Source organism: Cenococcum geophilum (assembly GCF_001692895.1).
Source record: "Cenococcum geophilum 1.58 unplaced genomic scaffold K441scaffold_59, whole genome shotgun sequence".
NCBI lineage: Eukaryota > Fungi > Ascomycota > Dothideomycetes > Gloniales > Gloniaceae > Cenococcum > Cenococcum geophilum.
Genome location: NW_027137617.1, coordinates 157278 through 181338, shown reverse-complemented (window position 1 = coordinate 181338; position 24061 = coordinate 157278). Strand labels below are relative to the sequence as shown.

The 24061-nt window shown below is 45.2% G+C and overlaps 7 protein-coding genes across 7 annotated transcripts; 4 read left to right on the top strand and 3 right to left on the bottom strand.

Moving 5' to 3' along the window:
- Nucleotides 1–4415: 4415 nt before the first annotated feature.
- K441DRAFT_667976 (uncharacterized protein) lies at nt 4416–8591 on the bottom strand. Its single transcript, XM_067649925.1, has 12 exons — nt 8397–8591; nt 8068–8305; nt 7347–7951; nt 7173–7277; nt 6887–7098; nt 6787–6820; nt 6555–6736; nt 5506–6406; nt 5129–5314; nt 4920–5070; nt 4764–4862; nt 4416–4681 (listed from the first exon to the last, which is right to left on the bottom strand). Exons 1-12 carry the CDS (start codon nt 8507–8509, stop codon nt 4649–4651), a joined length of 2859 nt encoding a protein of 952 aa, XP_067498667.1. The 5' UTR covers nt 8510–8591; the 3' UTR covers nt 4416–4648.
- Nucleotides 8397–11945, top strand: K441DRAFT_735813 (uncharacterized protein; the record flags this gene model as incomplete). Its single annotated transcript, XM_067654298.1, has 7 exons — nt 8397–9120; nt 9252–9459; nt 9514–9943; nt 10057–10597; nt 10670–10785; nt 10851–11117; nt 11186–11945. Coding segments are annotated over exons 1-7 (2592 nt in total), but the record flags the coding sequence as incomplete, so codon positions are not given.
- Nucleotides 11946–12638: 693 nt separating this feature from the next.
- K441DRAFT_493847 (ankyrin) lies at nt 12639–13067 on the top strand (the record flags this gene model as incomplete). The annotated part of the gene is made up of 1 exon (XM_067641992.1): nt 12639–13067. A coding segment is annotated over one exon (429 nt), but the record flags the coding sequence as incomplete, so codon positions are not given.
- Nucleotides 13068–13866: 799 nt separating this feature from the next.
- K441DRAFT_645362 (uncharacterized protein) lies at nt 13867–15344 on the bottom strand. Its single transcript, XM_067646793.1, has 3 exons — nt 15060–15344; nt 14760–14961; nt 13867–14662 (listed from the first exon to the last, which is right to left on the bottom strand). The coding sequence occupies exons 1-3, from the start codon at nt 15138–15140 to the stop codon at nt 14127–14129; spliced, it is 819 nt and encodes a 272-aa protein (XP_067498664.1). The 5' UTR covers nt 15141–15344; the 3' UTR covers nt 13867–14126.
- A 197-nt stretch (nt 15345–15541) lies between these two features.
- On the top strand, nt 15542–18185 carry K441DRAFT_619954 (P-loop containing nucleoside triphosphate hydrolase protein). The gene is made up of 4 exons (XM_067645900.1): nt 15542–15833; nt 15907–16198; nt 16256–16945; nt 17019–18185. Exons 1-4 carry the CDS (start codon nt 15597–15599, stop codon nt 17762–17764), a joined length of 1965 nt encoding a protein of 654 aa, XP_067498663.1. The 5' UTR covers nt 15542–15596; the 3' UTR covers nt 17765–18185.
- Nucleotides 18186–19046: 861 nt separating this feature from the next.
- Nucleotides 19047–21238, bottom strand: K441DRAFT_585216 (uncharacterized protein; the record flags this gene model as incomplete). Its single annotated transcript, XM_067644569.1, has 2 exons — nt 19047–20680; nt 20755–21238. 2 exons carry the CDS (start codon nt 21236–21238, stop codon nt 19047–19049), a joined length of 2118 nt encoding a protein of 705 aa, XP_067498662.1.
- A 1402-nt stretch (nt 21239–22640) lies between these two features.
- K441DRAFT_667970 (uncharacterized protein) lies at nt 22641–23280 on the top strand. Its single transcript, XM_067649924.1, has one exon. It carries the CDS (start codon nt 22730–22732, stop codon nt 22913–22915), a length of 186 nt encoding a protein of 61 aa, XP_067498661.1. The 5' UTR covers nt 22641–22729; the 3' UTR covers nt 22916–23280.
- Nucleotides 23281–24061: the final 781 nt, after the last annotated feature.

The following is a 24061-nucleotide window of genomic DNA, read 5'->3' as shown; positions in this document are numbered from 1 at the left end:
GCGACTAGGTATAGCTAGATATACGCAATATCTCTATATAAAGGCCTATAAAGTCACTTAATTATAAGAACCTTAGCCCCTACCCAATTAAACAAGTTATTAATAGGGGAGCTGTATACGAGCTAGAGCTCCCGCCTACCCTAGCTACCTACGGGATATAGCCTGTATTTTACCTATAGCTACTACACCTTTATTAGCCTAACCCCTTACTAGGGCAGATATAGCCTAAACCCCTACTAGTACTAATTTAAGATAAGAATAAAGATAAGAACCATGAGGAGTGGACCGTTAAACGAATTATTAACTCTAAATACTTTGGTAAAGGCAGAGGACGACGGCTCTACTATAGAGCTATATACACAGGATTTAATATAGATTAGCTAGAATGGCAACTATAGGAAGACTTCGAAAATGCAAAGGATCTAATTAGTGACTTTTACTACGCGAACCTATAAAAACTGGGCCTAAGTAGAGATTTTATACCTAATCCTCTATAGGAGCCCTTATAGAGTTAAACCATTATATATTACTACGTAGGGGCAAATTGCCGTTAAATTGCCGTTAGATTATAGTAAAGTGCGATTATGTGACCGGAATATCGTTAAGATGTCTAGGAACTTTAACCGGCGGTTAAAGTTGTCTAATTAGTTAGATTCTTAGATGCTAAGCCTTATTATATAACATTGTTTTAAGCCTTTAGTAATATCCCCCTTTCTTCTTTTCTATACCCTAAGTGTCCCTTTTATATATATATAGTAACTACAGCGTCGCCGGAGCTCCGCCTCTATAGAAGGGGGGGTAGTATTACGGAACCCCACCGTAGGGGCCTCTATAGGAGAGCCCCGTGCTCTTGCATACACCTCACATATAGCTTATATCAGCTACGCGTAGGTATATCACCTCCTTACGCCCTCAACCCTTACGATCAATCGCGTAACGTTTTGTAGACTCCTCGAATATATACGTCTTATAGCCACTGCCCCGTCCCGTGACAGGGTTGTAAGGGAAATAGTAATAAAAGGCAAGGGGGCGAGTAGTAGGTGCCCCCTAGTAACTCTATAGTAGTAGAGTAAAAGTTTATAATACTAGCGCGTCCATAGGCTTGTTACGGCAGTAGTAGTTCCTAAAGAGGTTAAATAGTAAGGTAGTAGAGCACTATAGGCAACTTATAGGCGTTAAGTAGGCGAGTCCTAAAAGGCGGGGAGATAGATTACAGGGTTTTCTTATTTTTCTTAAATAGAGTTTTCTCTCTATATGTAAATAAGGAGTAGTCCGCGTAGGCCTAATAGGGATCTAAATCGGACGTTAAGCAATGAATTATTATTATTATTATTAATATTAACTTTTTAATCTTTAGGCTGAACACTATATTCCCCTAATAAGTTCTCTAGGTTTATATATCTATCTTCTAGTTTAACTACTATTTATATCGCAGATTCTTTAATCTATAGTAAAGTTTCTTACTTTTTATGTATAGGTGTCCTTATTTATACTCTAAATTCTTAGTCCCTTAGATTCTTTAATTCTAAGCTTACTTCTTTCTTAAGCTGCGCTTTAGCCTTAGTTTAACTAGGCTTTACTAGTATTCTTATCTTATCTTAAGAGTTTTAAATTTTACTTATCTTACTTTAAGAATCTTATACCTTTAGGAAACTTCGTCCTAAGCTTATTTATATATTACTAAACTAAGCTATTACTCTNCTNTATCGNTTATTNTCTATTATAGGTNCTTAAGCNTANNTTANCTTATCTTAAGANTCTTANTNNTNTNTTATCTTGTCTTAAAAATCTTAAGCCTTTAGCCTTTTACCTTTATTAAGTAGTAAACTAGCACTAGCAGTTATCTACTTACTTAATCGTCTTTAAATATTGCTTCTTCTATCTTATAAAGCAATAGATACTATATCTAATAGTATTATAATACCCGTTACTAAACCTTGCTTTATAGCGGTTTTAGTCTTTACTTTTATTACATTATTAAGGTTTAGATACCCCTAGTTAGTTCCTTTTCTATCCTTATTGTTATTAATTAATAAGTACTTTAACTCTATTATTATTATTACTAATCTTTATCTATATATTATTATAATATCTTAATCTAGCTTATAGAGTTAATCTTATTCTTTATCTAACTCTCTAATTTCTTTAAGTTCTTTTAACTCTAGCTTCTATAGCTAATAGCTTACGCTATACTTATCGTCTTTATAAATTTAGTATATGTTATTATAACAAAACGCAAAACTCCTAATTAAATACTCTTTTGTTCCTTATAGTACACTATTATTTTTCTATACGTATATATTATATACTATTAGTCTAGTTCCCTTTACTATATAGTGACTTTAACTACTTTTATAATCTTTAATAAAATAACCCTATTTCTTATAATTTATATAAGCTCTATCTTTAAACTATTACTTTTACTATAGAGTCCGCTTAAATATCTTCTCCTATTAAGATCTTTAGTTTAGCCTATACTTCTTAGTCCTATAATTACTTAATCCTTAACTTCTAGGTTTTTATAGTTGCTTTCCCTATCTCTTATAGGTTTCTTTAGTACTACTTAGGTCTATTAGCTCTACGCTATACTATAGTTTCTAATTTAGCTTTAGTTATTATATACTTTACGCCTTATATAACTATAGAACTCTATCCTAGCCTCTCTTAGCCTATTCCCTTTAGAAGATCCTATTATTAATCTTAATTACTTAATCTATTAATTCCCTAAGGGTGTCTATATCTTTTATTAGGATAATTATATTCTAGACTTTAGCCTTAAGTCCCTATTTATACTATACCATAAGCGCCTTATTATTCCATTTAACCTATATAGTAAGTATTTAAAACTACGTTATATACTTAATTGCTAAGGTTTACTATATTAGGTCCTAAAGCTTTTTTTTTACTATAACTATTGCTTCCGGGTCCTTAAATATCTATATTAATTATTCCGCAAATCCTACCTAGCTAGAAAATATAAATCGTATATTTTAATTAATAGTAGTTATTCTATTAGCCTATATTTCCATTAAGTAGGGTTTAAACTATTTAAGCGCCCTTCCTATTAAGAATAATCCTACGTAGGCTATTTAATCCATTAACATGGCTAACTTAGCCCCTTCTTATATAACTTTAAAATATATTTACGTAAGAAATCCTTTAAGCTTTAATCTCTCTCCTAAGAATTATTTAATTAAAGGTAACTTAACCTTTACTACTCCAATTCCATTAAGTCTTTCTTTAAGTAATTAGTTGTTTTTGTTTAACTAATTAACTATTTCTTATATCTGTTTAACTGTAACTAGTTATAAATTAGTATCTTATATACTTATATCTCCACTTATCCTTAAAATAGTTGCTGCCGTTAATAGTATTATAGTGGCTGCTTTTAGTAGTATATTGTTTGACTTCTAAGACCGTAACTAGGTAGTAATTATATAACGGAGCCTTATAGTAGGAACTACGGTAAACTCGTTAATGGGCTAGGTATATAGGTAATATAGAAAGTCAACAACGTAATAATAACTAGTAGAGTGGTTGCCCAACAGATTAACTTTAATTATATTCTAAGAATCACTATAAGGAAGGAACTATCTAGGTAGGGATTAAGGGTCCTTAAATATATAACTATACTTCTATAAAATCCTTCTTATATATAAGATATATAAGATATATAAGGTATATAAAACGTTCCTTATAGATCTCGCAGAGCTTATAGAGCTTATTATGTGACCTTAGTTACCATTCCTCGTTATATAGTTCTACTAGTTCCATCCTAGACCGTGCCTATATTAACCAACTAGCTTCTTCTAACTCTTCTCTAAGTAGTCATAATATTGTACTTAAAGCGTTTGTAATATATAGTAAAGAGGATATATATAGGCCTGTATAATTTAATTATCTATTAATAAAGACCTAGAGCTAGAGGGAAAAAAGAATAATAATAATAATATGGCTTAAAGTAGGGTTTTTATATAGTTCCCTAGTTATATAAAAGCTATATAAGCCCTATATATTATAGCACTATTATATATTACCTATATAGGGCCTAGTTAGGGGTTTAGCTAGGGGCTTAGCGCCTTAATATATATATAGTACGTCTCTTCCTCTATATATACCTCTTCTTTTTCTCCTTAGCTTAATATCTTTGTAATATAGTATTTAAGCTATTACATTTGTCTACTATAATGTCTACTATAACTATAACTAGTTGCTATTTTCTACTAATGCCGTAATATATACTAATAGTTAGCCAATAGAAAGAATAGTAGGAAATAATTTAGGCGTCGCTAGATAAGTCGTCCTATATTAGCTCTATACTAAGAACTTATAATAGTTATTAACTATATTAGTTAGACTTAGTTAAACTAGTTACTAAGACTTTAATATTAATTTAATTAATTTAATTAACTAAGCTCTCTGCTTATAAAGCTCTCAATTTAACTAATTTTAAGCCCTAGTTAAGTTAAGTTAATTGATTTGCAACCCTGTTTACAAAGGAGAGCTTTATATTGTTAATGTAGGAATTTAGGACCCTTCTAAGATCTATTTAAAAATATTTAGCAAATCGTACACCATCGTTGGAGTGTCATGGTTTCCCGTTTAACATAAATTGATCTTTCGGCCTTCGTAACGGTAGCCAAACTACCTAAGTGTCTCTAAGTACGACCGATCGTAGTTCCTGCGTAGAAGTTAACGATAGGTGTTCGTAGACTCGAATATGATGTATAAAATATTCTGAATCTGTGAGGGGAAGCATTAACTATTATTTTCTTCAACTTCTGGTCTTCTTTGTCTTCACTCTCCTTCTCCCAGCCCACGGAGGCCAGCTGCAATTTCCTCGACTGGTGCGACTGGATGTACTAGATAACAATGCTAAATCAGCCCATTAGAGAGGCTATCGGTCACTTGGCGCTCACCTCCTCTACGGTATTCTTGATGATGTACCGGATAATGGTGACCTGTTTTTCCTGGCCGAGGCGGACAGCACGGCCAACGGCTTGAGTCTCCACTGAGGGGTTCCACTGCGGTTCTAGAATATGGATTCTCGAGGCGGCAGTTAAATTAAGTCTAAGCGGATATATGTTAGCGCACAGGACAGAATGGAATATGGCTGAAATTTGCTTACCCCATAGCGCCAGTTCCAAGAGTCATCAAAAGTATGGTGGTTGCAGAGTTCTCCTGGAAGTCTAAGAGCACTTTCCTTCTGTGCTTGAGTGATATCGAACCATCCACACTAACAAATGGTATGTCTTTCACAGCTAGCAAGCGAGCCACCAATTCCAGGGATTTTTTCCAAGTCGAGAATACGATGCTGAAAATGCCAAAATATGTTAGCATGCTCGTAACTTCAACAGGCTCTGTTTATAGAAAAGTACGAAACTAAAAGTACACCAAAGCCTGAAATACAGTACCCAACAATCCTAAATAGTCTCTTGAGAGCAATTATGCCAAGACTAATTTCAGAACCACGCCGGAAGGGCCTTTACGAATTCCAAAACTCACCTTTTGTCTGTATGTAGATGGCATTCAATGTCTTGGATAAGGCTAGATATCTTTGTAGATATACCGCTGCTAATATCGTACCTAATAAGTGGCGCGGGTAATCTTGACGATGAAGATTCGGGCTTGAGTTGTACATTCCTTACAGCTTTTGCTACGAGGAAACTTCTCCCAATCATACGATTGCACACAGGGCATTGAGCTTTAGCGCCTTCCCTGACTTTATCTAAATCAGACTTGTACTGTGGCAGACAATCTGCGCAAAAAATGTGTGAGCAGACTGTGAGAACGCCGGATGATAGATCGTTGGGTTCCCCGACTGAAGCTACGTCGCATGAGCAGTAAGTACAGACAGCATTATCGCTCTGCTGTAGCAAAGATATAGCTTCATCTGGATCCGAAGGCAGTGATCCATCCAGGCTCTGGAAAAAATCGCCATGCGTACCATGATTACATAGTAAACGAAGAGCCAGAATAGCTTGTAGAATACCAGAATAGGCTTTTGAGTGATGACGCCCGCTGACGGCTTTGTCGATTTCCTGACGACAAGTTTCCCCAACACTCGAATATTCTTCACTTTCTATGGCGGAAAGTTCCAAAAAATAAGTATTCGTAGTTGGCTTGGGAAGGCCAAGAATATCACTTGTGCGCCGCAAGCAAATGAATTCCAACAAATGACGGAGATTCTCGAACCCGGTTCGATCATTAGATTCGATGGGATTGATAATGTAATAACGGAATGCTCCAGTAGTCTCTAATTGAGGTACCCGAAGAAACTTGATTAAGGCGCCTAGGTCACACAGAGAGTTCTGTATTGGTGTTCCCGTTAAACACCAGCGGAACTTTGCAGAAATTGTCGAGACTGCCCGAAATTGCTTCGTTTCTTGATGACGAATAGAATGGGCTGCAGAATGTCATAATTAGCTTATCTAGTATTTGATGATGGCGAAGTCCAGAGAAGAATTATGATAAGGAGTACATTGGGACAATGGTCGTCGTATGCAATGCCACCTCTCTGAATCTCTGTGCACCAACTCGAACCATGTCCTTACCTTCGTCGAGAACCAGCCTGTAATATTCTAGTTGGTGAATCAAACTGACTCCTTTACAAAATTCCGCTGCAATGGTGGCGTAAGTTGTGAAAACAATGTCGAAATTCCGTAATTCGGTTAGATCTGTCTCTCTTTTGGGGCCATGATATTTGTGAACAGTTAAGATGTTGGGAAGGATATGTCTTATTGTATAGTTAGTTGCCGCAGCCAGAGAAAGTCAGTCCGCGCTTACTTCTGTACTTCTTGGACCCAACCATCCATGAGTACTGTAACGCATTGTAAGTCTTATGATCCCACTTCATCCACGTGATCCAGTTCAGGGAAGGACTAACAAACAGATGGGGCAATTATAAGCGTAGCCTTTGCGGTGCGCTTTTGGCCTTGACTCCTAGAATGCGAAAATTCCTCTGCTTTCGAAAGGGAGCCCACTATAGCCGATAGAATTGTCAGTGACTTTCCTAGACCCATTTCATCCGCAAGAATTCCGCCTAGTGGGGACTCGGGTAGTTTTGGTCGTCGTGTGCCAGTGATCACGTGCTCGTAGCTGCAAAATAGTGTGAGAAATGATATATGGATTGGAGAGACAAGAACAAGAATGACGATACTGAGATAACTTACAAAGAGCCGCATGCACCATTTTGAACGAGCTTCCACAAGGAAGTTTTAGGGAATACGGTGCCAGCTTCCCTCTTCTCAATGTAATCAACTCCCTTCCTTTGATGGCTGAAGGCGGATTAGAACAAAAACCAAAGATTGAAGATGTTATAGGTAGGCTCGATCGAGAAGACTTACACGAGAAGCTTAGTCTGAATGCTAGAATTCACCTGTATGCTCCGCAGGCTTCCGGGTTGATGAAGATCCTCTAAACAAGACAAAACACTGTACTGAGGCTGCATCGAAACTACTTGTGTCGAAGAAGATGCAGCAAGTGTATCGACGCTTGAACCCGTGATTTCTGAGAAGCTCAGGTAATGCGGATTATTATACTCAATTCCAGGAGGGCAACGGATAGGATGTTGAAAGTACAGCCTAGCTTTAGAGAAAATTGTGCCGATTGTGGGAAGCTCAGGGTGCGAACCGTAAACAACAACATTTAGAGCCAGCATACACGGCTTTCCAGTCTGATTCCAAACTTTGATTCTTTCCGTCCATTCATTGGCCTCGATAAATGACTCGTATCGTACAGATGTCTGGTCCTGTACATCTTGAAGACACCGAGTAGTATGTTTATTGAGTACAGCGATGTCTGTACCATTAGCAGACTGTAATATATAAAAACTCTCGCGGCGGACAATGACCACTTCATAATATTGATGGTCCGTTTCCTTCGCAAGTGAGAGGGTGCAGGCTTCGAAAATTTCTGGGGTATCGAATAGTTTAGCCTTTACGTCACATATCTTCGAAGATCTTAGCATATCTAGTCGTATCGGGTTGAAACTTTCTCGACTCTTCAAAAGAGGCACGAAAAGCCGTCTGGTTCATATCCAGCCTGGGGCAAGAGCTCTAAACATACCGCACCAAAACATATTTCCGGGGTACGACGGATTGTGTGACCTTCGATTGATCCTGTCCTATTTGAGGTGGACTGGATCATTCTTAACGCAGATCCATCTTTTAGAACGCCGCAGGCAGATTCAGACATGTATACATCTCCATCGCCATCTTTAGTATTATTACTGTCAGGCCCATGCGTTGAGTGGGAGTGCGCGGTGTGAAGATTGTCGCAATCATCCTGACGGTGTTGTGGGTTCCTTCATTACCGTGCTTCGTTAGCTTTAATAATTTCATTCTGATGATAATCTTCTAATAAGCCAAGATTCGGAGTTTGGAGGTTCGACATACTGGGGAGACGATGAGTTTGAAGAAGGATGGATAGAGTTAAAGTGCCGCTTGCAGTTCTGGCGAAGGTCGTCCGAGCTCGCGCTCCAAAGCCGAGGCCGCTTTTGTACTGTCATGATGCCAATTCGAGTTGCATGTCTAAGAATACACCAGAGATTTTATATCACCCAAGATACAATAGCGGAACACGGACTGAAATTGATCAGAAGGAAGCTCCACGTCTTTCGCTACGGCCTATGCCTGTGATGTTGCAAGGAAGGCCGAGCAGAAGCCGCCAATCTCACAGCCCCCCAAATATTAAATGTTAATGGACCTTCTGGCAAGGCATATTCCATTACCGCACAGCCAGACAACCTTCAATTTTCTATTACGCCCATGCACGAAGACTTTCCTCCGCCAACCACACGGCAATTGAGACAGAGTCTTTCGGTCTTCCTTGGCTGTGATAGCATTCCCAATGGCTGCAATAGCCTCCAGCCAGGAAAGCGAATTCACACGCACATTGAGAGACTTTGAGAAGAACCTCACCGATGAGCAACGAGATGACTTCAAATTCTCGACTTTAGACGACCTTCGAGCTACGATCAGTACGATTCAGAGTAAGCAAGGCTCGGAACGTAATATGAGGAATTTTACCCGAATGAGAGCTTTCCTTGAAGCGATCGAACAGTATGGAAAAGTGATTGAAGTATTTGCAAATTCATCGATCTTCGTCGCCTTTATATGGGTAAGTCCAACCCCTATTTATTCGACCATCTATTGGCCACTAATATGTTCAGGGTCCAGCCAAATTCCTCTTGCAGGTGACGTATCCGCTCAAGCCTAGGTCCAAGTATCAATTAGCTCACTATCAACCAGGTGGCTAGTGCATATTCTGAAGCATTCGACGCGCTACTAGATGCATACGAAGAGATAGGAAATAATCTTCCTCTACTCTCTCAATATCAGGATCTTTTGGAGCACGTGCGAGTCTCACACAACCCGCATTTTCAAAGAGCTTTGACATTGATATACATCGATATTCTCGAGTTTCACAAAAAGGCACTCAAATATTTTCAACAAAGAAGTAGGTTCTGAAACGAGTTATGTTAACCCTCACATCTGCTAAGATAGACCTTAGTGTGGAAACAACTATTTCAGGCTACGTGGAAGACATTCAGAACCAAATTTTCAGGGTTGTTGGAAAACATTCGTCGCAATCAGCACCTTGTAGAAAGCCAAGCGAATTTGATCCAATTCAAACAGTTGAAGGAAGCGAACCTGGCGCACTTCGAGCAATTGTTTCAAGAGTTGCATGCGGCGAGACTGAAGGCGGAAGCCGAGAGTCGAAGCATTGAAGATATGGAGAAGTCTCGACGACTGGGCACTCTTAGAGCGTGGCTATCTGCCGCTCCTGCAAGCTCAGATTACGAAAATTTCATACGCAAGCTTAAGGACTATCCGGAAAGTGGACTTTGGCTGGCTAATGATGACCGCATACAAAGCTGGTTGAATCCTGATACATGCGGTTCCCCATTGCTGTGGGTGAATGGCATTCCAGGAGCCGGTGCGTCTCCCCTTCCACCAAGATGATTATTACGATCTCGTACCCCATAATTGACTAGTGCATTCTGAGTCCAGGTAAAACTATACTTGCTTCTCGTATCATCCAAACCGTTCAGAGTCTCGGAAAATCAAACTCGGTTTCTGTCGTATTCTTCTATTGCAGACACAATGACCCTGAAAGAAATACATTTTCCGCAATTGCAAAAGGAATCCTTGCGCAGTTGCTCAATATCAACCATGCCCTACTCCCATATATGTTTGAAAGAGCCTCTTCAAGTGGCCATACGGTACTCGAGTCACTTGATCTGATAGAACAACTACTAGAAACTGCCTTAAAAAGTTTGGAAAAAGTATACGTTGTTATCGATGGTTTAGATGAATGTGGACGAAAAGAGAAAAAGAAGACAATCTTGTGGTTTCGTACAATGATGGACAACCTTGCGGGAACAGATCCTGACAATCTTAGATGCTTATTCTTTAGCCAAGATGATGGAGAAATTGGAAAACTCCTTGCCGCAACAGCCTTAGTAATAAAAATCACTGCCCAGGATACCAGGGCAGACATCGAAAAATACATCCTTATTCGGAGTAAAAAAATACAAGTCATATTTCAATCGCTTGAAGGGAATGACACCCTCCAAGAGCAGATATTCTCGATTGTATCAGAAAGAACGAATGGCACGCATACACTTTCAGTAGATAGAGTTGCTTTTGCCTTGCTAACTTACTAGATAGGCATGTTCTTGTTCGCTAAACTGGCCATGAAACATCTTAAAGGCCAACCTTCACGAGAAGCTCTCAGCGAAGCTCTCACCCCTGACATCTTCCCCCGGAACTTAGAGCAAATGTATGTAATCTTAACGACTCCTTTTTGACAAATTTTGATAGATGCTTACTGTATTCCGAATGCAGGTATGACAGACTTGTAGACCGCGTTCTTAAAGGCAACAATGTTTTGATGCGAGAGATAGCCGAAAGGCTTCTAGGCTGGATTGTCCACGCCAAACGTCCCTTGAAGTGGCACGAAATTCAAGGAGCTACCTCCATTAACCTTGATATCCAGGATGTCCAATTTGAGTCGAGAAAATTAAAAGTAGATGCTAAAGGCCTCTGCGGTTCTCTGGTTGAATATCGCCACTCGGACGACACGGTTCAGCTTGTGCATCTTACTGCAAGAACGTAAGTACTTGAAAATTATAACCAGACCTTCTACATATTCTCAAAGATGTGCTGATAAGTATATATAGGTTTCTCTTGCATCACCAAACTGACCTGCAGCTAGCTTCCCTCGAACTTGATCTCACGCGGCTCTGCCTTGGATATCTTAGCCTGCGATGTTTCAACGACTGTTTAACTGACGAAGAAATGAAAGATTTTGTATTGAGCGGTTGGTACTCCTTCCTCACTTACGCTGCACTGCACTGGGCCGACCATCTTGAGCACTGGATTGAGAATTGTGGAGACGCTCAGGCAGTGAAGAAAGTTGAGCAACAAATTCAGGGTTTCCTCCAAAAGTACTGGTCAAAGGTAAACCCGCAAATAGTAACATCAAAAAACATACGTCAAAAGTTCAAGTTGCTTGAGGAATCCGACATTTTCGACGGCCTGCTGACAGCGATCTGGGTTTGGAAAAAGCAGTGCACATCCTTCGGTCCTCCTTCTGCTGTACCAGAACAATTGGAACTGCTGGAGCATATCATGCGACCAAGGCGTATTCTGGAACAGGTAGTTGACTCTGCAGCTGGGAATGCAGGACTCCAGCTTAAGCTTTCAACCTATTACGGACCTAAGCCTTACAAATGTCCTAGATTGAGCTGTAACTTTTTTACCGAGGGTTTCGAAAAACGATCGCTACGTGACCTTCACATCAAAAAACATGACCGCAGATTTACTTGCACCTATCCTAGCTGCCCTTATGGAATTCTAGGGGTCAAAACAAAGAGCGAGCTGGACAAGCACACTGCTAGTCACTATAGTGGGACTAAGGCTGAGTTCGAAAGTTTCCCGGTCACCAGAGATCCGAAATCTATTGATATCAAGCAAGCGATCCGCTATAGCCTCGAGGAAGAAATCGAGAGGTGGCTACATCAGTTCGGCGGTGTATACGACGGCAAGTCATATAACGCCCGGGTCTTTACACCAGTAATTGCGAAGGGAGACGTGGCCATTGTTGAAACTTTTTTGAAGCATGCAGGAGGTATCACGGCATTAGACCTCTCGGAGCTATGTAATCTCGCATTGAAAGCTCAACAGGATGACGTTGCCATTCACTTTCTAAGTCACAAACTAGGCAGTCCCCTTCAACCAGCTTTTCGAGATCCACGGCCAGGGAATCTTTGCTCGCAACCTATTTTCGTCGCAATCCATTACGGCAGAAACAAAGCCTTTAGATATATGATTCAGGATTGTGGGGTTAATCTGAACAAGAAAACAATTTCTGACCATCTTAATTCCTCGTTACTCTCCGAAGCGTTTGCTTTTAGACAAATAGAGATGGTTAAGACCTTGGCTGCCACCGCTGGCTGTGACATAAATCCACGAGAAAGGGGTCAGAGTATAGCTGCCGCTCTCTGCATAGCGATTGAAAAAGGTGATGAGGACATAGCTCGAGAATTGGTTGGACTCCGAGGCTGCAATTTGGATATTCAAACCGAAAAGGGCCATCTTCTTCATCTAGCTGTACAGTGTCGGTCTGCACGAATAGTTAAGATATTGCTCGGAACCGGAAAATGCAATGTCAATTTCAAAGATATTACTGGACGCACGCCCCTCCACCAGGCCGTACAGAGCTGCCAAGAGGATATTATCCTTCAACTTCTTGAAGACCCAAACTGCGATGCAGATGCAAAGAGTGATTTCGGAGAGACTGCTCTTTATACAGCTATACGACGCGGTTCTACACAAATTTGCAGAATACTTCTCGAAACAGGAAAATGCAACGTAAATATTGGAAACTATAAAGGGAACACGCCCCTCCACGAAGCCATAAACGGCGGTCATCTTGCCGTGGCTAAGATGCTTCTTGGAACAGAGAAATGCAATGTTGATACCAGAGACATGCTTGGGAACACACCCCTTGACACCGCGGTGACTCATAATCGCGAAAGCATCATACGACATCTTAAAGAAGACATCTCTCGCTCTAATTCTGCGGAAAACAACGCTTTTGATGAGGCTACAGAGAACAGTGTCATATCCATTATTAACATGCTTCTTAGATGCGGGAAATACGATGACTTCTCGAACGATGAGCCCGTGGAAAGTGAGAGGCACGAAAACGTCTTTGAGATCCTTCTAGAAATGGACTCGTTGAAAACAAGCGGCAGTTGGGATCCGATCAGAGAGCTTTTCAAAGCCGTTAAACTTGGTAGTACGGCCAGGGTTAAGATTTTATTAGCAAAAGGCGAAATCCCCGCTGGGAGGATAGTTTTTTCTCTGACCACTGATCCACACATTGGAACGGATTTTTGGGTACATTCTTATGACGAGAATCCTGACACGGGCGTATTAACTGATCAAGAAGATATTATTCGACTGCTAACCTTGAACCTGGTCAGCATCGAGGACAGGTTTAATGTGACGAAACATCATTCACTATCCACCCCTGCCGCGATGACTTATGATGACATTAATCATCTGTCGAGTCCATTTCAATATTCCGATGATAGTATAGAAAAGCTGTCCTCACAAGACGTGGACAACGTTTCCATAGACATTGGCGATCAACAGGTATGTGAGCACAAGGATACCATCGAGGGTGTGTGTTTCGATTGTTGGATGACATTTCCGATTGATTACATGCCGCCTGTGCCCCTGGAAATCTAGTCGTGGTGCCTCCTCTAAATACTACTCTGCAGGAATCAAACTCTTAGTGGGAATCTGAGTGCCTTTTTCTTGGAATGAGTAAATTGGAGAAACTGGAGAGGTTGGAAGCGGCGTTTCCGTTAGGATACTTGTCATCCATATATTCTCATGAGATTACATTGATTTATCTGTCACTCACTCCCACACCGTCTAAGAATGCCCCCACGCCAACCTACCATGCTCATAACCCTTAAGGCTTTTCAAAGCTTTCCGCCCAGCTAAATCACAAGCAATCCAACAGCTCGTCTCAAATTCTTTCGCTATGGGTCTCACCCGGTCCCTACCTAGTCCTCATTCTTAAAAACCAATACACACTTCTCCCCTTTACACCTTCACAACTTTCGGATCCGCACTCTGCCGACTCAACAACCACATAAACACAAATTGCACGACATAGCTATACACGAACAAAAACTGCGTCCTCCGATTCCTCTGGCTCCTCGCCACCGTATAGCTCGCCGCACTCCCGCTCGACGGCCCCGCATCCGGAAGCAGCACATACCTCAGACTCCTCAGCAAGAAAAACGCGTTCGCCGAAAACACATAGAGGAAGATGATCCAGCCGACCCAGCCACCGGTGCCGCCTCCCCCGCCGCCCAGGTTCGTGCGGTTCAGGATCTCGGACAGCAGCAGCGTGATGATGATGCCGACGAACTTGTAGCCGCTGTAGGCGACGAGGTCGAGCAGCTGGGACTCGGAGCTGATAGAGAGGAGGTAGGTCCCTAGCTTTAGGCCGAGGATTTCGAGGAGCACGACGGCGAAGGCGGTTGTCGCGGTTAGGCCGAGGAGTTCGGGGTGGAAGGCCCCCCGTAGGCCGGCGAGGACGGTGGAGAGGAGGATGTAGGTTACTAGGGCCATCACTGTGGGTTGTTAGCTTGGTAATTGGAGATCATGTCATGAGAGTTGCTAGGGAAGAGACCCGGCTGGGTCTGTTGGGAAAAGCTAGGGGAAGCTTACTTGGAATATACATGTCCGGTGAATTGGTATCTTCCCTAGGAGGCAGGTAATAACCGTCCTGTCCGTTGTGGGAGAGACGCTGTTGCCGCGACCATGGCCGGTGCCGCCATGGGAAGAGCACGATACAGAGCTTGCTTACGACGTAGGAGTTTGAGACGTTGAAGTAGTGTTTTAGGGCGCTGACATTGACGTAGCGGTTGAACTATATGTAAAATAATTAATAAGAAGTCCCACGGATGCTAGTATGGAAATTTTGAAGTCTTGTAAGAGCCACATGAAGGTCATATGGTATTTACGCACATTCTGCTCCATATATTCCTGTCCAGCCATCACGGCGCTTTTTCCAACCTGGAATCCCATCTGGGCGGTGGGATCATTCATGAAGCCGCCAAACGCAGGATGCGCATATCCCCCTCCACCACCACCCGGACCTCCACCTTGCTGTTGCGGATAGCCATAACTGTTCTGAGGCTGTGATTGTGGTGCTGGCGGTGGTGGAGAGCGGAGCTGCGGGACTGAGGAGACGTGTTGTGGTACCGGATGGTGAAGGGGCGGCGAGTGTGCGGGCGGAGGATTCGAGTACGCTGGCCGTTGCATTATGAGGTCTCGTCAATCGTGAGCAAATGGTAATGGGGAATGAAGAGAAGGCGGTATAGCAGGTCTGTATGAGGTTGTGGTGTTGAGTTTGGCGGTATGAAGTGGAATGGCTCCCAGGTTCTGCCTTCACCCATAAAATGCGATGCGACATAGCTGGCAACTTCCGTGTCGATCTCCAATCCGCCGCATCTCTACGCACCCTCGTCATTGTGCGTCCACCAGAAAACAACCATCATAGCCATGTTGGATACATTCGAGATATTATCCACTTCGGGCGTCGTCCTCTGGTCAAGGACGTACGTTCCCGTCGGCGCAAACGTTATCAATAGCCTCATCAGAGATGTCTTCATCGAGGAACGGAAATCGCCCGGTGCAAATGCCGTCGACGATACCTCCGCCTCACACAAACCTACATATAAGAAGGAAGGATATACGCTTAAGTGGACTACGGCGAAAGATCTTGGTTTAATATTTGTGGTACGGCGGAATTGGAACTTATATCTATGCTGCATAGAAATATATACGGGAATGCCTGCTAAATTTCTATCAGGCTGTCTACCAATCACTGGTCCATTTGACATGGATAGATAAACTCCTCGATAATGTGCGCACTCTGTTTACAGGCCTATATGGGGAACAGCTTAAAAAGGAGCATACGAGCATCGTCGACTGCCCATTCGATCCATATTTCGATAGGAAAATGCAGGAGCTAGAGCCCGCAATCGATGGATCTGCCTCAGTACCATTCGAGCCGACATCTAATGTCGACCTCACCCCTCCCTCAAGCTCTGGGACTGATCATGCGGCGGATGAACCCCCGCCTATGCCAGTTTTACGGAAAGGTGCGCCTTCCGTAACCTTCAAGCTGGAAGATTACGACTAACGAGATGCTGATCTAGCACCCGAAAAACTCACTCACAACGCCGACACATCTACAGATGTTACACCCGTCCCTACACCCGATACCTCACGACCCGCATCCCCTGCCGTAAACCACCTTCTTACCGCAAAGAGCCGCCCAGGAGGCAAGCCCTCCCGACGTGACCGCAAGGTCAAAGCAGCCGCAACACCACCGCCTGTTTCGTCAGGCGACGAAGCGTCTTCAAGGCGAGGGAAAGCTGGAGCGAAAGGCTCAGCTAAGAAGAACCGCGTATGGAACGAGTTCGGCGCGGACGAGGAGGACGGATCTGTAGTCTTGGACTACTCCGCTACAGCCACTTCAAATGACGTCGCAGAATCAGAGGCCGTGGAAGCAATAAGCCCAGAATCATGGGGCCACAAGACACGCAAAGGTGAATTCGTGTTGAAAGATCTGGATGAAGAGATGGACGAGATATTGGCTTCCGCCAACGCTAAGAAAGACGGCTCCGCTGCCTCAAGCGGAATTGTAGGTTCAAGTTTTGGCGCAATAGGCGGGCTATTCAGAAATGTAGTGGGCGGGAAGACGCTCACCAAAGAAGACCTTGCCAAGCCGTTAAAGGGCATGGAAGAGCATTTATTAAAGAAAAACGTTGCAAGAGAGGCAGCGGTCCGGTTATGTGAGAGCGTGGAACGGGACTTGATCGGACTGAAAACGGGGAGCTTCACAAGTATGTATCCTCTTTTGTTGACATCTCCTAATACCTCTACTTTCAAATCCATGAAATGCTAACCCCATTCCAGCCGTCGAAGCAACCATCCGCACCGCCATGGAGCGCGCCCTCACCAAGATCCTCACGCCCACATCCTCGCTCGACCTCCTCCGCGAAATCTCCACCGTCACCGCCACAAACCGGCCCTACGTCCTCTCCATCGTCGGCGTCAACGGCGTCGGCAAATCCACCAACCTATCCAAGATCGCCTTCTTCCTACTCCAGAACCACCACCGCGTGCTCATCGCCGCCGCCGACACGTTCCGCTCCGGCGCCGTGGAGCAGCTGCGCGTGCACGTGCGGAATCTGAAGGAGCTGAGCAAGCGCGAGGGCGGCGAGGTCGAGCTGTTCGAGCGCGGGTACGGCAAGGACGCCGCGAACATCGCCGCGGACGCCGTGGCGTTCGCGGCAAAGAGCGGGTTCGGCGTCGTGCTGATCGATACGGCCGGGCGGAGGCACAACGACCAGCGGCTCATGTCGTCGCTTGAGAAGTTCGCGAAGCTGGCTAAGCCGGACAAGATCCTCATGGTTGGCGAGGCTTTGGTCGGGTCGGATAGCGTGGCTCAGGCGAGGAATTTCAACAGCAGCTTTGGCCCTGGAAGGGGCCTTGATGGCTTCGTGATTAGTAAATGCGATACGGTAGGGGATATGGTCGGCACGTTGGTTAGTATGGTGCATGCGACCGGTATACCTGTGGTATTTTTAGGCGTGGGTCAGCATTATGCGGACCTGAGGGGATTGAATGTAGGGAGCGTATGCCGTTTACTGATGAGTTAGGAAATGCTGAGTTGGTTCGATAAGTGATGAGAAGAATGGAAGACCGGAGGGATGAGGAGATATCCCTAGAGCGTAAAAAAGATAATGAATGAAGCTGATAATGACTTTCAGTCGAAAGCACTCTTGAGCGACCCCATTCTTCCGACTCTTTTGTATTTCGTATAACTCTTCATAATGTCTCACTTATACGGGATACATCACTTCTCATCCATCAGCCTTGTATTTTGTCGATCTTTTCCAAACTTCGACATTCCAGAATCCCGCACGACCTAGTCAGTAACCCTGCTAGGAGCAACACCATCGCTTATGCACTGCCACAATGGATTGCTCACCAAAATATTTTGCTTTATATTTATGGAATAAAACAACCCCAATATCGTTAGTAGATTATTTTTCTCGCATAAACTCGCGTCCTGCTCATTGGTGGTTCAGATCGGGTGCTGCGTGAAGTGCGTGGTAGGAACTTGGCGGTGAGCAGCCGGAGCACACCGCAAAGTTGGTATCTGATTATGCAAAGTCGATTGGATGTGCGGATTCGCCGAACAAGTTCTCGTTCTTGAGTCGTACTCCGGTCCCTCATTACGAAAATAAAAAAAGAAATACCGAACCAATAGAGTCAGCACGAGTAGTCTACTCTACCCAAACACAATTGCCCTCCTATAATCGAGTGGATAACATGCCTGTTCTCCACACACCCTTCAACACAGAATAGTTGCGCTCCGTCACACATCGCGTAATTCGAATTGGAAGAATCAAAATAAGGTTTAGACCTCACTATAGTTCATATCCTAAGCTAACTAATAAGCGTACATGACCACTGCATATCCATCAGCAACCAGCTCCCTCCTTGGACCAAGCCTACGGTCCTCAGAGCCCCAGAGCATCCGCCCAGCCATTTTAACGCCTTGATAAACGAAGCAGAGAAAGCAGAATAAACAGATAAGCAAAGAAAAGTAGGACTGAGATAGTGGGAGATTCCGTCTCCCACGGTCCGTTTGAAGGAAAAGGGTGTCATCGAGGGAGCAATACTGCTGTTAGAATTGATGTACAAGAGTATGTTTGTTTAGTGACAGTCAATTATAAGATTGTTTAGATAGTGTGGATGGGCAGTATAAGAGAGCAATGTGTAGTCGTGTGCACTGTCCCGGAAAGGAGGACGTTGAAGTATGTAGAGCCATAGATAGCAAGTGAAAATTGCCAACATCCATGGCCCAGCCACAGTCTCTGTCCAGTCCAGGGAGAGGTAAAAGAGGCGCACACAACAGTAATGCCAAGGACATTGCTATAATACGCCTTCCCACATCCCCGGTCCTTCACGTATAAGAGTCCGCGCAGCTTCGCTAGCACAGCATGTCCTCTTTCGCCCGAGGTCTTTCTGGACGGGTAATCTACGCTCCGGCACCGTGCACTTTGGGGACTGCAGCCCCTTAGGCCCGGTACCTGACGACGGGGTCATGTCACCCGAAGAGTGGAGCATGAATGATTGAGCAATTGAACGGTCCGGAAGGACGGTGGTCTCGCCCAAAAGGGAAGTCGAGCGAGAAGAGTGGAGCAAGCTCCGCACATTCAGCTGAAGGTCAACAGAGGAGCGGCAGCGCTTCCGGCCTTTTTGGGTCTTCTCAGAATTAACACGCATAGAAGCGGGGCTTTGGAATTTTGGCGGTGTCATCGCCTCAACATCATCAAGATGGAAACTTTCAAGATCAGGCGAGGACATTGGCTCGCTGCAGACATAGTCCACAGTCTCCTTGGTCTTCTGCAACGCCGGATATGGTAGTCTCGCGCTACGGCAAGTCGCCAATCGGGCCAGCTTGGTCTGATTCGGCGCCCAGCCTGCGGACGAGACAGAAGATATTGACGATGCGCGAGAAGAGCGTAAGGAGTTGTCCGCAATCATGGATTCTGGAGATGATGAAGATGAGGTAGTCGATTGGGCAAGCGATGGTCGCCTTCCGCAGAATTGATATGCTTCTAAGCCATTCCTGGCTGTGGAGTTCCACTGGTCGACACATGACCGCGCCAAGGACGCGTTCTGTGCCTGTGCCATTGCCGAGCACATCGATGGCCGCCTCGATCCAAAGGCCAGCACACTCGCTGCAGGAGTGGCAGAGACAGCGGATTGAGGGGTTAGATTCGGTGTTGGCAATGGACCCATACGAGCTAGTGTGGGAGTGGGCGGAAGCATATCGGGTTTTGGCTCTAAAAAGCGTGGAAGTTTGTAATGAGAGGGAGTGGGTGTTCCCTCTTGCGAGCCGGATCCCTCTGGGAGTGGCAGGGGAGACCGAAAGTAATTCCTCAACTCTGTCCGAACCTCCGGACGGGGTTGAGTAACAGGAGTACGAGGAGCAAGTTCTACTGTATCCAAATCTGGTGTTAGGCGGGGGACGATAGCTTTCCAAGCATTCATCTCTACACCAATCGGAAAAGTGCCGGTAGATGGTGGAGGGTTAGAAGGTGTATGCTTCAAAACGATTTCCTGCCATCGTTCCCAAACTGGGTCGGTGATGTGGAGTTTCCAATTGACTGCTTGAAGAAAAGCCATTTCGTTCGTATTGATTTCACAGACCTTCAAACCTGATATCTTGCTCCACGCCCGTGCGGAGTAATTGCGATCCTGCAAGTACTTGGAAGCGAGGATAAGTGCTGCTAAAAACATACGTCGACCGCACTGTAGAGCGCGAAGAGAATGCATATCTTCAGGTTGCTCCATAGTGAAGTCATGTTTTGGTACGTGGGACTTGATGAGGACAAGGTAGTAGAGTGCAACTTGGAGAGTTGAATAGCTCGTTCGTGATCGGCGCAGAGTCTCCTGGATGAAAGTCCGAAGAGGAAGAACGCATCGCCCAGTAGCCGTTTCACAGCGGCTGGAAGGAACGGAGAGGGGCCATATTACCTCCACCATTTGAGTTGCAGAATCTTAAAACAAGAACAATGAATTTAGTAAACTGAAAAGGAAGAATAAAAAATAAAGGAATGGGAACAATGCTCACCGACAAGGCAGTCCACAAAGTTGACTTTTCGCTCGCTTTGTCGTACAAGTGCAGGGGGTGGGCGGTTGTTGATTGTTGTTGAAGATCTTCGGGGATGCTGTCGTTGCTCCGCGGGCAGAGGAAGATCCGTCCTCAATGGAGGAAGGATTCTCTCCGTAGCTAAATCTTGGCATTTCGGAGGCTGATAGCGTGGATGGGTGCTTACACGACTGATCGGTGCAAAGGTACTTGAGTTGACAGCATTAGTGTCGTTGCCCGAGACAGGGGCTCTTGTCCGCGAAGAACTCCAGATGTCGTCCGTTTCCCATCCGATATGGACAGAGCTTGATGTCGACGAACTGGAACTTGATACTTGTGAAGACCCCGCATCTACGGAAAACACTGAAGAGGTCGACGAAGAAGCCGACGATGAAATTGATGAGGCATATGGATGACTGCGGGGAGGGCTGGCGCCAAGACTTTGGTTCCGGAAGTCGAGGCTCATGATGATTGAGAGAAGGGTGAAAGAGTGAGTGGAGAGGGGGTTTTGTTTTCAAAACTTTTTCGTCGGCAACCTAGAGTTGTATGAATTGTAATAAAAATAAACGTGATCGAGTGTCGTGGGGTGACCGGGAGATTAACCGATAGACAAACCGTTCGGATTAAGCCCTACGCCTGTTCGTCGTATGATTCCGACAGCTGACGGAATTACACTTATTATTCTAATCCTCTTTTTGGGAAGCACTACCCTGATTTCAAAGTTGCCTCGTTTGGTTTCCGAAGCGATGCCGATCCAATGATCAAGCGATAGCTGGCGAAAGCCTAGAAAGCTAGAGGAAAGCAGAATGATATACGAAGGATGGAGAAGGGACGATTGACAGAGACGCACGAAAGGAGGGGTTTTCCGGACAATTGTGAATTGCTCAGATCGAGTCCAAACGTTCGCCGTAGATGACTCCAGTCACCGTCTGCCGCAGAATCACCAAAACAAGACCTTGTTCGAGACCAATCCGCAATGCGCTTCGAGATATTCAGCCCCTATGACAGCACTACTTGCCGCCGTAAAAGCCGAGGAGTTCGAAGAGTTGCGGGGATCTAGCAGGACAAGCCTCCGTTGACGAAGGCCTTGTTTTCAGTAGCAATGGCGATATCTGAGCGACGAGTGACTGGAGTAGCTGGGGACATGGGGTACATTGTGACTGTTTTGGGTCGATGGAAGAAGTGTTCTAGATGATGACTACCTCAGCGGAAGTGTCACCAAGAAAAGAGCAACTTCTGAGTCGTCTCAAACAGAGTCGGAGTGCGTGTCTTGAATGTGCATGCAAAACGTAAATTATTAGGAGGCTGCCGAGGAAATTTATCGAAAGAAAGTCGTTGTTTGGGCAGTCGGAAGTGGTTTGGTGTCTTGATGGGGCGGTCGCAATCGAGTTAACGAGGCAAGGCCAACGAGACGGGAGAGGCGGCGGGAGTAGTCGAATGGAAGGAAATAAAGCACTGGACCGGTGCAAGAATTAAAAAGGGCCCAGCGAAGTGAATGACTGATGGGTATGAGTCTTTGGGTAAGGCGGCAACGGTTCAGTGGCGGAAAGAGTCGGCGCGTTTGCGAGACAAAGCTAGGTAGCGCTGGCTAAACAAAGGGTCTGGTAAAAAATAGGAGGGGAGAGTGGCCGGGTGACTGAGATTCAAAACCGAGGGAGGATGAAAGCGTGTACTGCTGTCTAAACCGCCCAGGGCTCGTTTGGAGGTATTGAGGTGACCATTTTGCTGTGAGGAGTGCTCCGGGGGAGGAGGCGAGGGAGGCGGTTTTGATAGAGGGAGGGATGACTCGACGGCCCTCAGCGCCTCGTCGAAGATATGCCCGGACCACGACCTTGCCCCCCTCCCGCCCAAAACTTTTTGGCCACATCATTATTTACCATGCATTCATTGGCTTCACTATTTTATTTGCTATTTGCTACTACACGCGACCCGGCTAGCGAAAATCTCTTTGTGCGAAATGGCCGTCAGAATTGCTGGAAGTTGCTGTTGGTCATTGTTGCTCGCTGTTCTGAGCAGCCTGCAATCCTGTCAGACTTTCGCTGGTCGGGGGCTTGATGAGGCAGCCTGGGCAACCGCGGGCACCGATGCGATCGTCAACACCACCTGCGGTCGCAAAGCTGCAACGCCGCCTGCCTGGGGCTGAGCTGGACCCGGACCCTGTCCCCACACGTAAGGGGTGGCTGTTCTTTGTTTGGAGCTGCCTCTACATAGAGTTGGATGAGTGAGCATCAGTCCCTCGCCGCGTCCGAAGAGAGCTGTTTGCGTCAGCGTGAGAAGAAACACTCCGAGCAACACGACCAGCGCGATTGATCTCATGGACAAACCCCATCAGCTCCGCTTTGATTGCCATTCCCAGCCCTCTGGCACAGCCAATCACCACTCTGCTAGCATTTCCCCTCACACAGGGTCGTGCAGCAAGATGATTTGGCCGCCTCAGCTCGCTGCTGCACCTTGGGACATGGAAAGGAGGCGCTTGTGCTCAGAACGTGAGTATTAGCGACGTAAGAGCAGCCAGCCAGTCCAAGTTTGGGTGTATTAGTCCCCATTGACTCATGCTGCTTGCCCCAAGGCTTGCTCCAAGGCTCATGCTCTCCGATTGCTGGTGCTTGATCCATCCGGCCATCCTCCTTTTCAAACCTCCCTGGAGTGCAACCATTAGGAGGATTAGGTTGATTAGGGGGATGCACAGCTCATATGGAAGCTGCGGGCCCCTCGTGTTACTGCTACAGGAGCAGCAAAGCCCCCACGATGGAAGATGTAATGGGAGCCGGATGCGGAGAAGAGGCAGGCAGGAGGCGCACGTCTAATTCGATGTCTAATTCGATCACAACAGACCCCACGGAAGCAGCCGTGGACGGCGGCACATGTCGAGTGGGTCAATGATGATGACACGCAGAACAGAGTGTGGAGACAGAGGCCACGAAATGTGCCGCAAGTCCAAGCGCAGACTTTTCTCCCTTGCGACGTCGGAGCCGTCCCTTCCGGGCATCGCTCCAGCATGCGAATAAAGAAAAAAGTCGCAGGGCAGGGCAGCACGGCGGGCTGGGCTGAGTCAACACCAAAACCGAAACTAAAATTGGAGGTAAGGGTTGATGGGCTGGTCTAGGCAACTGAGACGCTTCTGCCTGCTGGGCAACATGAAAGGATTCTGTTGAGCGTCAACACACGAGGCGTGATCAGGGTTATCTGCGNCATGGCGACATAGCTGCTGTGGTTGCCATCGTGACAATCTGAGATTGGGGTTCTTCGCGACCGGAGCGCGAGGCTGGAGCCTGTGAAGTGTGAGCGG

What these genes read in the sequence shown, in the direction of transcription:
- K441DRAFT_667976 (XM_067649925.1), bottom strand. Translation starts at nt 8,509, where the DNA reads ATGACAGTACAAAAGCGGCCTCGGCTTTGGAGCGCGAGCTCGGACGAC. An exon ending in AATGGTGCATGCGGCTCTTT is followed by an intron (nt 7,099 to 7,172) that starts GTAAGTTATCTC and finishes ACTATTTTGCAG; the next exon opens with CTACGAGCACGTGATCACTG. An exon ending in TATAATTGCCCCATCTGTTT is followed by an intron (nt 6,821 to 6,886) that starts GTTAGTCCTTCC and finishes AATGCGTTACAG; the next exon opens with TACTCATGGATGGTTGGGTC.
- K441DRAFT_645362 (XM_067646793.1), bottom strand. Translation starts at nt 15,140, where the DNA reads ATGAATGATCCCACCGCCCAGATGGGATTCCAGGTTGGAAAAAGCGCC. An exon ending in AGGAATATATGGAGCAGAAT is followed by an intron (nt 14,962 to 15,059) that starts GTGCGTAAATAC and finishes TTTTACATATAG; the next exon opens with TTCAACCGCTACGTCAATGT. An exon ending in ACCGGACATGTATATTCCAA is followed by an intron (nt 14,663 to 14,759) that starts GTAAGCTTCCCC and finishes AACAACCCACAG; the next exon opens with TGATGGCCCTAGTAACCTAC.
- K441DRAFT_619954 (XM_067645900.1), top strand. Translation starts at nt 15,597, where the DNA reads ATGTTGGATACATTCGAGATATTATCCACTTCGGGCGTCGTCCTCTGG. An exon ending in ATCTTGGTTTAATATTTGTG is followed by an intron (nt 15,834 to 15,906) that starts GTACGGCGGAAT and finishes AATTTCTATCAG; the next exon opens with GCTGTCTACCAATCACTGGT. An exon ending in GAAAACGGGGAGCTTCACAA is followed by an intron (nt 16,946 to 17,018) that starts GTATGTATCCTC and finishes ACCCCATTCCAG; the next exon opens with CCGTCGAAGCAACCATCCGC.
- K441DRAFT_667970 (XM_067649924.1), top strand. Translation starts at nt 22,730, where the DNA reads ATGGCCGTCAGAATTGCTGGAAGTTGCTGTTGGTCATTGTTGCTCGCT.